General features: G+C 56.5%; 6 protein-coding genes across 6 annotated transcripts; 5 read left to right on the top strand and 1 right to left on the bottom strand.

Moving 5' to 3' along the window:
* Positions 1 to 217: 217 nt before the first annotated feature.
* LAESUDRAFT_722033 (uncharacterized protein) lies at positions 218 to 1,367 on the top strand. Its single transcript, XM_040908120.1, has one exon. It carries the CDS (start codon positions 241 to 243, stop codon positions 1,291 to 1,293), a length of 1,053 nt encoding a protein of 350 aa, XP_040767621.1. The 5' UTR covers positions 218 to 240; the 3' UTR covers positions 1,294 to 1,367.
* A 906-nt stretch (positions 1,368 to 2,273) lies between these two features.
* On the top strand, positions 2,274 to 7,266 carry LAESUDRAFT_756105 (RhoGAP-domain-containing protein; the record flags this gene model as incomplete). The annotated part of the gene is made up of 8 exons (XM_040912124.1): positions 2,274 to 2,826; positions 2,877 to 4,345; positions 4,642 to 4,863; positions 4,953 to 5,916; positions 5,973 to 6,185; positions 6,241 to 6,378; positions 6,431 to 6,805; positions 6,878 to 7,266. The coding sequence occupies 8 exons, from the start codon at positions 2,274 to 2,276 to the stop codon at positions 7,264 to 7,266; spliced, it is 4,323 nt and encodes a 1,440-aa protein (XP_040767620.1).
* Positions 7,267 to 7,789: 523 nt separating this feature from the next.
* LAESUDRAFT_734954 (uncharacterized protein) lies at positions 7,790 to 8,709 on the top strand (the record flags this gene model as incomplete). Its single annotated transcript, XM_040910554.1, has 5 exons — positions 7,790 to 7,838; positions 7,900 to 8,021; positions 8,124 to 8,223; positions 8,300 to 8,472; positions 8,575 to 8,709. 5 exons carry the CDS (start codon positions 7,790 to 7,792, stop codon positions 8,707 to 8,709), a joined length of 579 nt encoding a protein of 192 aa, XP_040767619.1.
* Positions 8,710 to 9,244: 535 nt separating this feature from the next.
* LAESUDRAFT_463559 (uncharacterized protein) lies at positions 9,245 to 10,172 on the top strand. The gene has a single exon (XM_040902573.1). It carries the CDS (start codon positions 9,289 to 9,291, stop codon positions 10,039 to 10,041), a length of 753 nt encoding a protein of 250 aa, XP_040767618.1. The 5' UTR covers positions 9,245 to 9,288; the 3' UTR covers positions 10,042 to 10,172.
* A 1,403-nt stretch (positions 10,173 to 11,575) lies between these two features.
* LAESUDRAFT_603437 (uncharacterized protein) lies at positions 11,576 to 12,251 on the top strand (the record flags this gene model as incomplete). Its single annotated transcript, XM_040903091.1, has 2 exons — positions 11,576 to 11,629; positions 11,682 to 12,251. Coding segments are annotated over 2 exons (624 nt in total), but the record flags the coding sequence as incomplete, so codon positions are not given.
* Positions 12,252 to 13,427: 1,176 nt separating this feature from the next.
* LAESUDRAFT_756101 (uncharacterized protein) lies at positions 13,428 to 13,781 on the bottom strand (the record flags this gene model as incomplete). Its single annotated transcript, XM_040912123.1, has 2 exons — positions 13,428 to 13,611; positions 13,672 to 13,781. The coding sequence occupies 2 exons, from the start codon at positions 13,779 to 13,781 to the stop codon at positions 13,428 to 13,430; spliced, it is 294 nt and encodes a 97-aa protein (XP_040767616.1).
* Positions 13,782 to 14,899: the final 1,118 nt, after the last annotated feature.

Below are 14,899 nucleotides of genomic sequence, written 5' to 3'. Positions count from 1 at the left end.
ATACCACGTGGCGAGGCCGATCTTTCGCTCGCACTGTGCGCGCGTATTGTCGCGGATACATCTTATCTCGGACGCCTCTACCATAACCGCTGTGTTCTACTTCTAGGTTCAGGAGCATATATCATGGAAGAACCTCGCCATTCAGAGAAGGCGCTGTTTGGAAGCTTGAACAACGACGATATTCCTCTTCGCGTGGAGATCGATGAGCGAACTGGGCGCACGTACCATGCAATCCGCGACATGCCGGCCGATACCGTTCTGTTAGATGTCTCTACACCATACTCATACACAATATGGAAGCAATTCAGAAACGAGGTCTGCGCCGAATGTTGGCGGTATGAAGGCGGCCGGCGAGGTTTTCTTACGCGACGAGACGATGAGGGTATTGGATCCCGTAGCTCCGAACACGAATCAGCTATAGGAGCCGGCCTCTGGTTCTGTGACCAAACATGTCAGACTGCGTGGATTGCGCGGGAAGGGCTTGAGACGATGGAACTATTGCGGGCGTTGGAAGAAGCACGCCGAAAGAAGGAGAAAGGCAAGGCCAGGGATATCGGCGCTGAACGGAAACCAGAAGCAGTGACGATGACCAAGAATTTTATTAAGCGGCAATGGGATGCAGTACGACAAAAGGAGCAGTCACACAAAGAAGTGAGGAAATGGCGAAACCTGCGGCTAGACAACTTCGAGACCGACATGGCTAGATATGTGCTGCTTGCCCTGATCCACCTATGCCGCGAGCGACTGGCAGAGAAATCTAAGATGGCGACCCTTCAAGCCCAGCATTGCACCCAAGCGGAACTGTCAAAAGGCGGCGAGCCCGGGCTGGAGCTGGGAGGTGCGACGTGGAGCACTTTCGCGTCTCTACAGCCCAATGAGCTTCAGCACCTAAGGACGTATCCCGAGCTTCTGGAGAACCAACTCAGGGTCTACCAGGCTCTGAAGGGACGGTTCACACGCAGCTCTGCGTCGGATCAGAGGTCTACCGAAACGCTTGACAAAACGGGAATGGTGAAGGAAGGCAACGGCGGAGGACGGCAGGAGGACGGAGGGGCGCGAATGAGGAATGGTGGCACGGACAGGCTGCGCGGATTGGAAAGTGTTGTCACAGTTGAGAACGTTCGCACGGCGCTGAGCGTTGACCCAGGCAACTCCTTCGGCATTTGGGAGGTGCCGCTGACCGATGAGAGCGAGTGCCTTGGGTTCGCTGTGTATCCGCGACCGTCGTTCTTTAACCATCGTAAGTGTCTAAAGCGCGGGCGGGCACCGGGCCCGCGTCTCGTCAGGAAGTAAAGTCAGCACTGACCATATTTGTTCCCTCCAGATTGTTCTCCAAACGTTCGGAAAGAACGCAGTGGACGCGCGTTACGGTTTGTCACGGAGCGGGCCGTGCAAGCAGGGGAGGAGCTGTGTATCAGCTATGGGCACGTTGAGAATATGGACTGTCAGGACAGGCAGAAGGAGCTGCAAGAAGGTTGGTTCTTCGAATGTCGGTGCAGCCGATGCACTTCAGAGATGGGTTGATCATGAGATGCATCAAAGCTGGGAGATTAGGAGATAGTATGGTGATGCCAAACATAATCGGTTGTTAGGAGCCCTCCGGATGGACGCCTTACATACGTAACGGTTGTAACGACGACATTATGCACAGGCTCACCGATTCTTTACCTCGGGTAGCTGAGAAATACAAATGTAACTTCATAAGATCTCGAATCTGCCACCACAGTACGGGGTCACTTTGCTCATAGATCTGATGAGATAGTTACTTCGCATTGTCGACGGACGAATTCCAGCGTCAGGTTGGTTTGTTCCAAGTACCAAAGACATCTCACTCTGGGATGGGCTGCCTAGACACCGTTGGAAGAGGGACAGCATGGAGAAACAACAAATGTTGGGGAAGGGTGCCCAAGTTGAATGGAAGCAATGCAATTGCCCATCTGACGGGGCTATACGGTGATGGGGAAGAGTGCATAGTATTGAGCGGGTGCACTAGTGGGAGGCAACGCGAGTTGTTGAATGGTGACCATGGCGGCACGCGCGATTCGAAGCTCAGCTGCTCCTTCGTCTCTGCTCTCATCACTGGACACCATCCTATTACCCCTCAATCCATCTCAGGATAGGCCTAGCTGGCACGAGACTGCGCGGTTTCACGATAGATTGCACACGACGGTGCTGTCGGACGATAGTTGCAAGCCAAATATTGAGCGCTTAATCAACTTCTCTCACTGTTCATCTTCTAAGGGAGATTTTCGCTGTCTGCTGCCGTGTCTTGCATGGCGACCACGTCCACGGCTCAGAGCAGCAAGCCTAATGGCTCTTCCTCTCGCGAACGACACTCCAGTAGTCGCTCAGAGCTGAACTCGTCGCCCGCCGTTCCGCGCACAGCGCCCTCGTTTTCCATTGCCAGCCAAACGACACCAAGTTCACAACTGCTCACCGCCGAGGGACTCATAGCCGCGCACGCGAGCGCGCAGAACCCCGCCTTGTCTGCACTTGATGCTGCCGTCTCGGAGCGGAACACGCTGTCCGTTCAGAACACGCAGCTCTGGAAGCTCATCGAGAAGCAGCGGTCCGGCTATGGCCAGCTAATGAAAGAGCTCGAGCGCGTTCGCGGAGAACGCGACGTGTATCGAAACAAGCTTCAGAGTCTGGGGGAAAACACTGATGCACTCCTTCGTGCGCATCGGGGGCGGGAGAAGCGGGAAGGCAAGGAGGCTATCCTCCGTTCAACAGCGTCACAGTCGCACTTGCGTAGTAGTGAGCTCAGCTCCTCTCAAGGGTTCGATGCTAGGGCAAATATGAATCGGACGAACTCAGAAGACATAGGTTCGTGTGCTCGCGCGAGCTATGCTCGATAGCTAACTCTACGTTTTCAGCCTCTCGTAGTCTTCACCATTCTCACTCGCAGGATCACGTTTCGCGTTCCCGTTCAACATTACGGGAACAGGCTGGGTCGCAAACCAGCCTGAACATCTCTGCATCAGGCTCGCGCGGTTCCTCCATCACACCTTCGACTTTGTCTTCTAACGTTGCATCTACGAATTCAATCCCACATCCTCCATACCCTCGAGACGTGACACCTGAAAGGACTAGGAATGGCGATAACGCGTCAAGTCCCGTCAAAGTTTCCTTTCCGACTGCTCCGACCGTTGATCAAGATATTGCATCTGCATCTGCATCTTCTGCGACAACAGCGACAGCTGCCGCGAGCTCGTCCGCAACTGAGATGGCCGATCCTGTACTTGGTCATTGGCAACAAGGTCACCGACCATCTCTCGACACTGCTCCTCCGCCAACTCAAGTGGCCGTGTTAACATCGGCAACGCCAGCGCAATTTAATCTCCCACATAGTCGTTCCCCGCCACGACAACCTCTTTCTCCAGTACGAGCTCAGAACATTGACTTGGTAGAACGACAAACCTTGCCTGACATGCAATTACTTGAGCCACAAGCATTGAAACTTAACTCTCTCAGTCCTTATATGAATGGCGACCCGAATCGACTACCCGCTCTCTCCCGCGAGTCCCGCATATCTCTCCCAGAAGAGGCGAAACGGTATTACGCCAATCTAACCGACTCGCCCGCACCCAGTCCCAGCATGACTACCGGCTCTGGCTTTCCTTCAACCTCCACAGGGCAAAGTTCTCCTGTGAAGCCTCAGATGCCCCAAATCGTAGAGGCGGCTGAGTCGGTGAGGAGTCGCTCTTCCAGTGCGAGTGCAGCTGGAGGGCGAGTGAGGGGAACGGGTGGTGGAGATGAAGCCTCACCATTCCTGGACATGGAGGACGGTGATAGCTCATACTCCGGCACGAATGGAACGAGGCGTAGATCCAACGCGGAGAACAGTTATAGCAGCGCGTATGATGCCACGGAAGACATGGACAGTCGAGATCCCGAAACAAGCTCACATGCCGTTGCCGAGGATTTCCCTCTGCCTCCGACGACGAGCTATGCAACGTCGGTGACAAGCACAACGAACCTGCTGGTTCAATCATCTCAACCGAGCACCCCAATTTCTCCGTTCCCTATTCATCCCGGCGAGACTCAAATAACTTTCCGTGCACTCCCCCTTCTTGCTAGCGATCTTCCTCACACAAAGGTGCACGTCGTAAACTCGACCATTCGGCCGAACGACCGGGGCAAGGAGTTGCTGTCCTTTGTCATCGCTGTTTACCCAGGAAGTGGCAAGGAGCCGTGGAAGGTAGAGAAACTGTATGGCGACGTGCTGGGACTTGACGCTCGAGTCCGTGCGAGTGTCGGGAAGAGCTTAATCAAGAAGATGGTCTCACTGCCGGAAGGCCGACTTTGGCGCGATCATGCACCGGCAAAGGTTGACCAGAGAAAGGTGAGCGCCTCGACACCAATTGCATCTTCTTTGAATGGTCCATTCAAACTTCTCCCGTCTCGAGCCCTCGTTACGTTGGTTCGTCCTCTGACACCTGAATCATGTTCTCTGGCCTCACGTAACCCTCGTGTGAACGTTGTGATGCATTCTGCTTCTTGATTGGACGTCCTCAGTGTGTTATTGGATTGCTGTTGAAACTGTCTTTTCTTATCGTCTCTCCTTCTCCTCTCTCTGGCTCAATGTTTCGGGCATCCGCGCGCCGTGTGTACCCGCTGACCACCTCGCGATGTGTACAGAGCGCCCTCGAGCATTATCTACGGTCGTTGATTGCCCTCCCCGTCAAGAACAAGGACGAGATCATCGCCTTTTTCACATCTGACATCGTCCGTGAGGCGCAGAAACCTGTCTTCAAGGCGGGATACAAGGAAGGCTATCTGACGAAGAGAGGCAAGAACTTTGGTGGATGGAAAAGCAGGTACTTCGTGCTGCAGGGGCCTTCCTTGGAATACTATGAAAGCGTGAGTACCCTTCCATCGCTATGTCGCACGTGTGACTTGCCCGCCCTATGTCGTGCCTGCGCTTACTGACCACTTCTTTGGTGACGTAGCGTGGGGGCGCGCATTTGGGTTCTATCACGATCACCGGCGCCCAAATCGGCCGCCAACAAAGGGCCCCAGATAGGCGGGAATCGGACGAAGAAAACGAATACCGGCATGCGTTCCTCATCATCGAAGCGAAGCGTGGCCCAGGGGGCTCCAGCTCGAGGCACGTTCTCTGCGCTGATAGCGATGCTGACCGGGACAGCTGGGTGGAAGAGCTCGTGCGGTATGTCACGGGCACGTATACAGAGGATCAGGTCGCTGTCGTTCAGAACGGCCCTAGTCCTATTGCTGTGGGCTCTGCATCGCAGCCTCCCTCAGAGCCACCCCGTTCGAGCACAAGCTCGGCCGTTTCAATTGACTCTGTCGGCACCCCAAGCAAGCGGATCCCTTTCAGACCATCTGCTACGGGCAACGTCGTCACGGATGTCAGCGATGGCAAGTTATTCCCTAATGTAATGGCGCGTCCCGAAGACACGGATAGCCCAACGAAGTCGCATGCATCGTCCCCTATAGATCGGATATCGTCGGATGGACCCATGTCGACCTCCTTGCCCACGACGTCCCCCTTGATCACGGACGATAGCGAAAGCCTTGTCTCTGTTGGGCTGCGAGCGAATTCGGAACTCGGACACTATCCTGAACTTGTTGATCCTAGAGCTGTGTACCAACGTGTGGGACACACGTCCTCTGACCAGCAACGCAAGAAGGCGCGGCGAATGTCTGTCAACCCGCTCAAAACGGCTACGATACCAGAACGCGCCCCATCGCCAGAAAAGGAACCCTTTACCGCGAGCACGCCTCGCGCAGACTCGCACGGCAAGCCGAAGATCTCTGCGCCCATGAATGGCACGCTCATCCCCGCTGGATACAAGTTCGGCGGTAAGGACGTCTCGTTGGAGGCCCCGCCGCAAAATACTGATCGACGAGAGAAGGCCAAATCAAGAACCTTCTGGGGATTCGGCCGACATGGTCAGATGCTGTTCACCTCTTTGAAGTTACATCGCGTACTGACGCAGCAGACGCAGACAAGCCGAGTGTTCCTGCTATAGTTCCCCGGGCGGTGTTCGGCGTCACTCTGGACGAGTCATTAGAGGTCGCCCAGATCGCTAGCTTGCCAGCTATCGTCTTCCGATGCATACAGTACCTGGAATCCAAGGAAGCTGATCAGGAGGAGGGCATTTACCGACTGAGTGGTAGCTCCGCTGTTATCAAAAGCCTCAAGGATCGCTTTAACGCAGGTACGCTTGTAGTCTCTTACGAGGCCTTTGCGCTGTGCTAACGGAGATACCATAGAGGGCGACGTGGATCTGCTAGGCTCGGACGAGTACTGGGATCCTCACGCGATAGCTGGACTACTGAAGACATTCTTGCGCGAGCTGCCAGCGAGTATATTGACGCGTGATCTGCACCTGCGCTTCCTGTCCGTAGTTGGTACGTCATGTGCAGCGAACAATTGAGTCCACGCCTAACCGCAAACGGGTAGACCTCGTCGATCCCCAGGAACGGATTAAGGACCTTTCCCACCTCGTCGCGTCCTTACCGATTGCAAACTACAGCCTGCTGCGTGCGCTCACGGCGCACCTCATCCTGATCGTGCAGAATGCACACGTGAATAAGATGACAATGCGAAACGTCGGGATCGTGTTCAGTCCGACGCTAGGTATTCCGGCGGGCGTCTTCAGTCTCATGCTGGGCGAGTTCAAGCGCGTATTCAATGTCGACGGGACGCTGGACGAGGGCGAGCCGTCTGCCGGGGACCAGGGTGCGGACAGAGCTAGCCTCGACCGGCGGAACAGCAGACGTTATACGGATACAGCTGCTGACCAATTGTTGGGCTTATCAGGCAGGGCTTTACAAGGTACGCCTTCCCCTTCGTCGTTATCTTGTGTCACCGCAAGGTTACTCACTTCCAACTTCGCGCCATGTCCAGCTGCGCCTACGCCAGACGATGGACCATCAGACGGAGAGGAAGCGTCTGTAATCGAAGGAAGCGTGGACGATACGACTGAGAACGACTCGGACCTCGCGGAATCCTCGGCGACGTCGAGCTCTGTGCATCTCCCACAGCCCTCAGCGTTTGTGGATTCGCTCCATCCGCCAGAGGTGAATGGAACCGGGATGTCACCATCAGGGGCCATACAGTCGCGCGCGTCTCATCTGGCTGCATCCAGGGGCTTGAATATCACCGTGACAGATAAGGCCAGCCGTCGACATAGTCGCGTTGTGGGACTACCGGTGTCGCCGAGGCCAAGTCCGCGTCCTTCTCAGAACGGATCTCCGTCGCCTGCGATTCCGTCACCTCTATCAACGCCGAAATAGGATAATAGGCGTGTAAACGTTCCTTCAGATCCTGTTTTGCTGAGCACAGGGTCTCGACTGGTATGGCAAGAGGGTCGTTTAAGTGCTGTCGTTCAACCACGTTATCTCATCACACACGTTACAGTATATCGCGGAGAGTGTTGTATATTCCCAACCACATCTACACGCGGGGCCAGACTAGTGTTAGTACATATGTATGGGTTCAGTTACGGTTGCATTTTTTTTGTTTCTCTCAATAGGATACCCCCGCATGGTGCTGTCTCAGATGTGCCCGGGGTGATGAGTGTGGGTCCAGGTGTGCTGGTTTGAAGCTAATAAGGATAGCTTGGAGGATGGACGCCGCTGTGCCTGCTTGGCCGCCGGGTTAGTGATCAACGTGCGATCAAGCACTGGGTTAGAACGGCACACGCGCTACCAGCACCTTGTTCTCCTTCGTGCAGGCTCCGACCCGCTGCATTTTCCCGCCAGCGTGAGCGTGAGCGAGAGAAAACAAAGCACATCGCAACTACCATATCGCGCAATCATGGGCTACAGGCAGGCTGCCGTCCTTACATCCGTCTCCTTCTTCCTCGGTGAGCCGCGTCGTGCGACGGCTCTTACCCTTGCTATTGTTGACTTGTACGTGTTCCGCAGGGGTCCTCTTCATTTGCTTGAACGTGGATTATCGGGTGCTCTTCACACCTCTCTCGGAAGATGTGATCAAGGATGGATTGGAATTCTATACGACGTTCTACAACGCTCCGGCTGGTATCAAGGCATGTTTCACGTTTCTCTCATGCTGATTGGGACGCTGAACTCTTGTTGCTTCCTGTCGTATGGCCCTTACGGTGTGAAAACCGTTCTTTTGTGTCGTATAGGCGTTGATGCATGCTATAATGGGGGTCGGGATCATCGGACTGGTGGGCAAGCTGCACAAGTGGGATGAGAGCGCGATGTTCTTCGACGGCTCGTCGCTAGGTGCGTGGTCCAGCCCCTCCTCACATACTCGCCAACCATCCGGAGCTCATGCACGTACGCACGCACGGTTGCGCAGCGGCGTACATCTTTGCGCTGGCCGTCTACCTCTCCGTGGGCGTCCCCGCGTCCCACACGGTGGCCGCCCCGCTTCCCGAGCTCACGCGCAAAGACCAGGTCGAGGCGCTGCGCGTGCTCTCCGCGGGAAACACGATCATCATTGTGCTCCTGGGTGCTGTGCTCGTGCTTCAGGTACGTTTGCCATATCATACCGTATCGTAATCCCGGCGTTGCATGTGATACAGAGGGCTCACTTTTTCATCGCGGTGCCGTCATCGCGTTGCTTGTTATTAGGCTGGGGAGGGGTACGCGCGACGCATAGAGGCCGGGGCCGCTGCGGCGATTACTCCGGCTACTAGCAAGCCAGCCCCGTCCAGGCCTCAGGAGGCCGGCGAAGAAGCGACGGAGGAGAGCAAGAAGGATCAATGAAAACGGGGGGACAAACTACCATGTTGCGACGCAGTGATGCGAGGGCGCAGGACTGAGTGCGTTGCGTGGTGCCATGTGCGACGAATTCTGACCGTGACCGTCGCTGGCTTCGTCTCACCGCTGTGCCTTGCGGTTACGTTTGCGATTTTGTTTTCTCACTCGCTCACCGGTTTTAGTGGCCATGGGAACAAGTTGCCGGGGCTTTGCGACGTAAGCGAGGGACACCGTTACAGGCGGAGACAGGACAGGGCAGGAAGGACGCGGCGGAATTGGCTGCATGGGCTGTGACTCTGTACAACAGTTGTTCGTAGATTTTCTGATGGATGGACGTACGGTTGCTCCACTTGGATCTGGGCCGATTGACAGGGCTTCACTGTAATCTGGGCTGGTGAGTGATAGAAGATGCGATTGAACGGCCGCCTCCGACGCTATCTGGTGCTCTCGCTCTTCCATTGCTTCCTCGATGTTCGCTGGCTTCGAGAGTGTTCGCTGCTATCAAACGCCAGCAGACGACACGCAGGTCTTTGTGGATCGTGCGCGTGAGTGCTCGCACAGCAACGATGAGATTAATGTAACATTATGAGTGTGCACCTGATCATGACATCGCTAATAAGTCGCTACACAACACGTCGGAGGTCCTTTCATCACGGTACATCAAGTCAGCCCCAAAATGCCAGCGCGGAGATATATGCATATATCGTACACGTCAAGCGAGAACACGGCTGCGAAGGAGCGGCGCATGAACAGTGGAGCCAGCGATTTGCCCGCAGCGCCAGAAGCCTCCGACGATCAGGCAAGGCTTCGGGCTTCCAGCTCCAAGCTCAAGGTTCGTCCACGCACTGCCCGCACCGACGGGTGGGCGCAGAGAAGTTGTGGAAGTGTGCAGCGGTCTCTGATGACGCGCGATGCAGCTACGCCCGCTCCAAGTTGGATGCGACGCGATGTGCGAATGTGCTTCCGCCGAGTCTGACATATGCATGGCATGGCACGCGCCGCTGCGCCAAACCAAACCATCCCCTCCACCCTCCCTTCCACGCGCGTGCGGGCTCCACTCTTCCCATATGCGGTGACCGACGAGCGAGATGCCATCTGTGGGTTCTTGCGCATCGGACGCGACGGGCACATATCGTGACCCACTCATGCCACGCGCTCTCGCGGGAACGTGGTATCACTGGCAAGAGCGTGGCATGCGCGTTCGAGGGCTCCGCCCGTTCCCGTCGGTCCAGCGTAGTCCGCGATGACGATGGTGCCGCCGCTAGAATTAGAATTGGAAAACTAAACTTTGAACATCGCCTCGTTGCAAAGGGCACCCTAGGACAAATGCATATATAACAAAGAGCAAAACGTTCGGCGTGAGAGAGAGAAGCGCGCGCGCAAATTTTTTCACTAACCGCCCGGCGGACTGCCCGTTGTCGCGCTGCAGGAGAGGCCCTAAGGCCGTGCAATCCCCGAATGAACGAAATCTGCGTAGTGGACACGTTCAATGCTGTGACACAATGCGACGCGCAGGAGTGGTGAAGGGGCGGGATTGGAGCGGCACGCTGCCTCTATCTGGACACCACGAGACCGCGCTGCGGTGCATCAATGGAAGAGGTTAATTATGTGTGCGCCCCGGTGGGCTGAGAGTGTGACTGCAGACGCTGGGAGATGGAAGGTGGAAGGAGTGGGCGTGGTGATCCCCGCTCACGAGTTTATTACTAGGGCGGGTGCTGATAGCCATTTGCTGGGTGCCCGTCGGCTTGGCCTGCGTCTGATACGTCTCTTCGCGGTTCTGCAGTAATGTCGACGTGTAGGGTCCGCTTGCCGTGATAGTCTGAATTTGAAAGATTGAAAAGCGGGTTAGCTGCGCGCAGTCTGTCGAAATCGAGTGGTGCGAGCCATCGAAGGCGGTGAACAGCAATTGATCATGATGCCGAGCGCGAATCAGCAGCTTGTGTGATTTGGGGCGGGCGCACGACATGGTCTCTGTGCGCTAGCAGCAGACTGGCGATCGCCCTAAACAGGAGGCGCGGGCTGCGGGCTCCCACAGGTTTAATGTGGCAATTAGGAGATGCAGATGGATCGCACAGCGTTCGCACGGGCGAGCTTGCCAGTGGCTTGGGAGTGGGTGCGCAGCGACTGGAGTGGGTGGAGCGCACGCTGGGTACTTGAGCCTGTGTCTGACCGGTGCAGAAGGAAGTGGGCGTGCTCGTATCTTACCGGAAGGCGAGAAGGCGAAGGTGACAGAATGTCGTGGGCGAGAAATGAATGCGAGGCTGGTGGCGAATTGGCGTGAGGGGGAGCATGTCAGATGAACTGAACAGACATCAAAGTTACCGTTGTGGCCGCGATCTCTGACCATATCGACAGTGCTTCCATAGCCAGGGTACATCGACAAGGGTCCTCCTCGCAAGATTCGTGGTAGTGATGGCGATCTCACGAGTCTCGGCGGCAGATGAATAGAGTTCCGAACGTGAGCCACGTCCCGCTTCCTGTCACGACGCGTGACCAGCACCCGTCGTCGCCCTCGCGAGGAACGCACACGACGTCACTGCAAAGGGCGACCGACCGGAGCTCGTCTGCTGCCCGGGCTGGGCTGGATTCCTCTTGATCCCCTTCGGCAGCCGCGGCCTCGTCTCGGCAGCAGATGAAGCATCCTCAGCCCCTCCCTCGGTTCCGTCACGTCTCCGTCACACATCCGCCATATCAGGCTAGCGTCACAATTTGTTATCAAAATCGACTAAATTAACCAAGCTTCAGATCTGCATCGACGCTTGCCAGGTCCCCTCTCGCCAAAGAACTCTTATATGTGCGCCCGCCACTGGCCCGTTCCTCATCCTCCCGCCTTCGCCTCCTCTCTCCCGTGCAACATCATTCCTTCTAAGAGATGAACGCCATGGATCTCAACTGGTGTCTCACCTGCAACAGATACATCGACGTGGTACGTGCACCCGCCTCACCTCTCCGCAGCACCCTCTCACTTCCGCATCAAGGACGGCGCCGCACCCTACTGCTCGCCAGAATGCTACGCATCAGATCGCCCGTCCATGGCCTCCTCGTCATACCTCTCCGCGCGGCGACACGCGGAACATAACGCCGCCTTCGCCTCCGCCGAGTCCGTCTCGGAGCTCGACGACTGCGACCAGTGTTCGTCCCGCTTTGGCAACATACTCGACCCGAACGGGAGTAGCAGGTGGATTGGGAAGGGAGACGCAGGCATCCATGCGTGGGCGAGCGACGTCCCTGCTGGCCCACCAGAAGCGGAGCCCACCATGTCTCTTGCGGACTTGAAGCCGCCAAGCCTCATTCTGTCATCTCGCCGCCCGCTTCCGCCTAGCCTCTGCATGTCCAGGCCTACCCCCGCTGCCGCTGAGCCATCTCTGCCTATCTGTACACCACTACTGCCCCCGTCTGCATCGTCATCCTCCAGCCGCTGTCCGACAGACTCGGCATACACAACACCATCGTCTTCATTCTTCCTCGCGACACCTGCCGACGAGACGCCTATCGCTGCACATGCACAGCCTTCAGGCCTCATTAGCGCTATCACCGCACGCTTCCGCTCATGGACCGTCTCGAATCAGGCCGATGGCCGCTCAAAGACGCTGACGCGACAGCGCGCAGACTCTGCTGCGTGCGCGAACCTGCAGCGGACACTGCCAGCAGGCGTCCTGCAGGACGACGCCCCCCTCTATTCGGAAAGTAAAGAGAGTTACCGCGCCTCATGGACGTCACTCTTCCATACCGAGAAGCTCGCTGACGGAACGTCCATCTCCGGCAGCTGGCAGGCAATCATCGCGGACGAGCACTCCGCGCTCCGCATGCGAGGGCGAAAGCCGTCGCGTCTGGTGTCATGATTGCCTTGTTGGGTCGTCGCCGACGCTAGAGGATCCGTCCGGGACCAGTCGGCGCTTGTATCGAAACACCTCTCTCCACCTTCGCATTCACTCTCAGGGCCTGACTCCATCCTCAACTCCGCACTCGGTGCTTCTCGTGTGGATACGCGCCGCACCATCCCACCCCACCCACGATCTTGATCGGCCCGCCGAAAAAGATGCCGTTGCCCACTCATTGCATACGGACATTTTTGCCTGCACATAGCGCATCGTTGATCTTCGTTCGCCTACATATCGTGTCCTGCCCGCAACACCACCCCTCGCTATCTCATCTCGTCATCATCTGCTTTGCGCATCTGCCCCAGCCGCTCATTCCCATATATCCCCCTCATCATCTTGGTATACCGCTGTATAACGCACACACACACTCAAATATTGACCGCTGTCGCACAAAACACAGAGTGGGATCGTCACATCGGCTCTGAGTGTCTTCCCACGGCGTCGCTTGCGCGGAGTCCCCCCTTCGTGCGGGTCTTCGCGCTCGGTGGTTTCCGTGCCTTCGCCACTCCCCTACTTCGCGCGCGTGTGCTTCCGCTCTAGTGACTGGTTTGCTTCAGTACCACGTACGCCGTCCGTTGCATCTTTTTCCTATCATACACAGACCCGTTCCATCACCCACTTCTCTCCCCATCACGCATACAGTGCACGCATACAGGTTCCGCGGATGTACGTTATTTGTACTATCGTATTGGCTACTGCCCACCCATAGAGTTTCATCGTGTCTTAGTCTATAGAAGAGAATGCAGCTGCGATTGCTTTCTGATCTTGATTGAGTCTTGGGGTGGTGATGCGCTCGGCCCTGCTGAGTGAGCGGGTGTGGTGACGGCCAAGTCGTGATGGTTCCTACGAGCGAACCCGAATGCGTCTGGTAACATAGTAGTCAAGCCTGGAACCTTCCTCCTCTTCTGCAGTCGATGGTTGGGCCAGGATGGCCTTTTGCGTGCATGCAGCCGACGCCGCCTCCTCTGGCGGCCGCAGATGCCCACCGTCGGTGGGCCCCGTATTTGCCCACACACAAATAGTGAATCTGAACGCACAAGCGCAAGCGTGCTGCGTAACAAGTGCTAGACTCCAACTCGCCCCGTACCCGCCTTCTCGATTCGCGAAGCCCGCATCTGCGTCTGCTCCGTGCACGCCGAGTGGGGGCGCACGCTCAAAATCATACAAGGCGATATCGGGCACCGGATGCACTGACATGGGCGTGATCATTGTCGACTGAATGGATAGTGGGACTTGTGGCAAGTGATCAACGGGGTTAGTATGTCAGCGCTCCCGCGCAGCGCCGCGTCTATTCAATACTAGGTGAAAACGTTGAACGCAGACAGCGGAGCTTGCGTCCGGTGAGGAGCCAGCTGTGTACCTGACCTGCGCTATCTGCTCTGAAACGCTCTGAAGCGAGGCGAACGCTCGCTGGGTGGTAACTATGATTCTCTGGCATCTGCGCGGCTCACGGAGGCCGCTGTCGCAGCTCGACGCCGCGAGTCCGACTTCCGCCACCTGCAGTGCTCCGCCACCTGCAGTGCTCCGCCACCTGCAGTGCTTCTGCTTCGCACCGCTTCGCAGCTAAGTACAAGTGCAGCTACAGCCTGTGCTGGCGCTGGGGCTGCAGGCTAGCGCTGATCGGGCTAGCGGCGCGGCGGCGGGCATAGGACCCTTGCGAGTCGTCAGATAGCGATCCGCGGAGCGGCAGCGGCAGTCGCGCCCGGAGCGGATCACGGATGCGGATGCGCTTTGGATGCCTGCGTTGGTCTTGGGGCCCCACTGAGACGCGCCGGCGGGTGCGCCGAGAACACATACATACCGTTGGCGAGCGAAACCAGGTCGTCTTGAGTTCTTCCTTCAGCGCCTGAGTAGGTTACCCCTGGGGTCTTTTGTCCGGCATGACGCGGCATGACGATTATGGATAATCGGCCCGAGCCCAATTCATCTTGGCAGACATCACAATTCTTGGCGGATGTCACAACTACCCATAATTCTCTGCTGAGCATGCTGTGCGGAAGTTTAATTAAATATCCAAATCTGGCAGGCTTTCCGGTGTGGCTGAGTGTCTGGTAGGAATGGCTTGAACTTATAGCATCATGACCATGGAGAATGTGATTATCGTTGGTGCACATCACGGTCCACCAGATGACATATTGACAGTCAGAATTTTAATAATGTAATGGGCAGATTGTGTGAGGGATGAGATATGAGAGTGAAGAAGTATGAGATTTCAGATTTGAGTGAGTAGCTAGGCAGCAAGGGAGTGCAGGCCAATATAATCAGTTTGATAAAAAGGAGCAAGACAGGGAGGTGGAAACTATTTATTGAGGACT

This window comes from Laetiporus sulphureus (genome assembly GCF_001632365.1).
Source record: "Laetiporus sulphureus 93-53 unplaced genomic scaffold LAESUscaffold_6, whole genome shotgun sequence".
NCBI classification, from domain to species: domain Eukaryota; kingdom Fungi; phylum Basidiomycota; class Agaricomycetes; order Polyporales; family Laetiporaceae; genus Laetiporus; species Laetiporus sulphureus.
The sequence above is the reverse complement of the archived record's forward strand: the minus strand, read 5'-3'. Positions and strand labels throughout refer to the sequence as shown.

What these genes read in the sequence shown, in the direction of transcription:
- LAESUDRAFT_463559 (XM_040902573.1), top strand. Translation starts at nt 9,289, where the DNA reads ATGAGTGTGCACCTGATCATGACATCGCTAATAAGTCGCTACACAACA.
- LAESUDRAFT_722033 (XM_040908120.1), top strand. Translation starts at nt 241, where the DNA reads ATGCCGGCCGATACCGTTCTGTTAGATGTCTCTACACCATACTCATAC.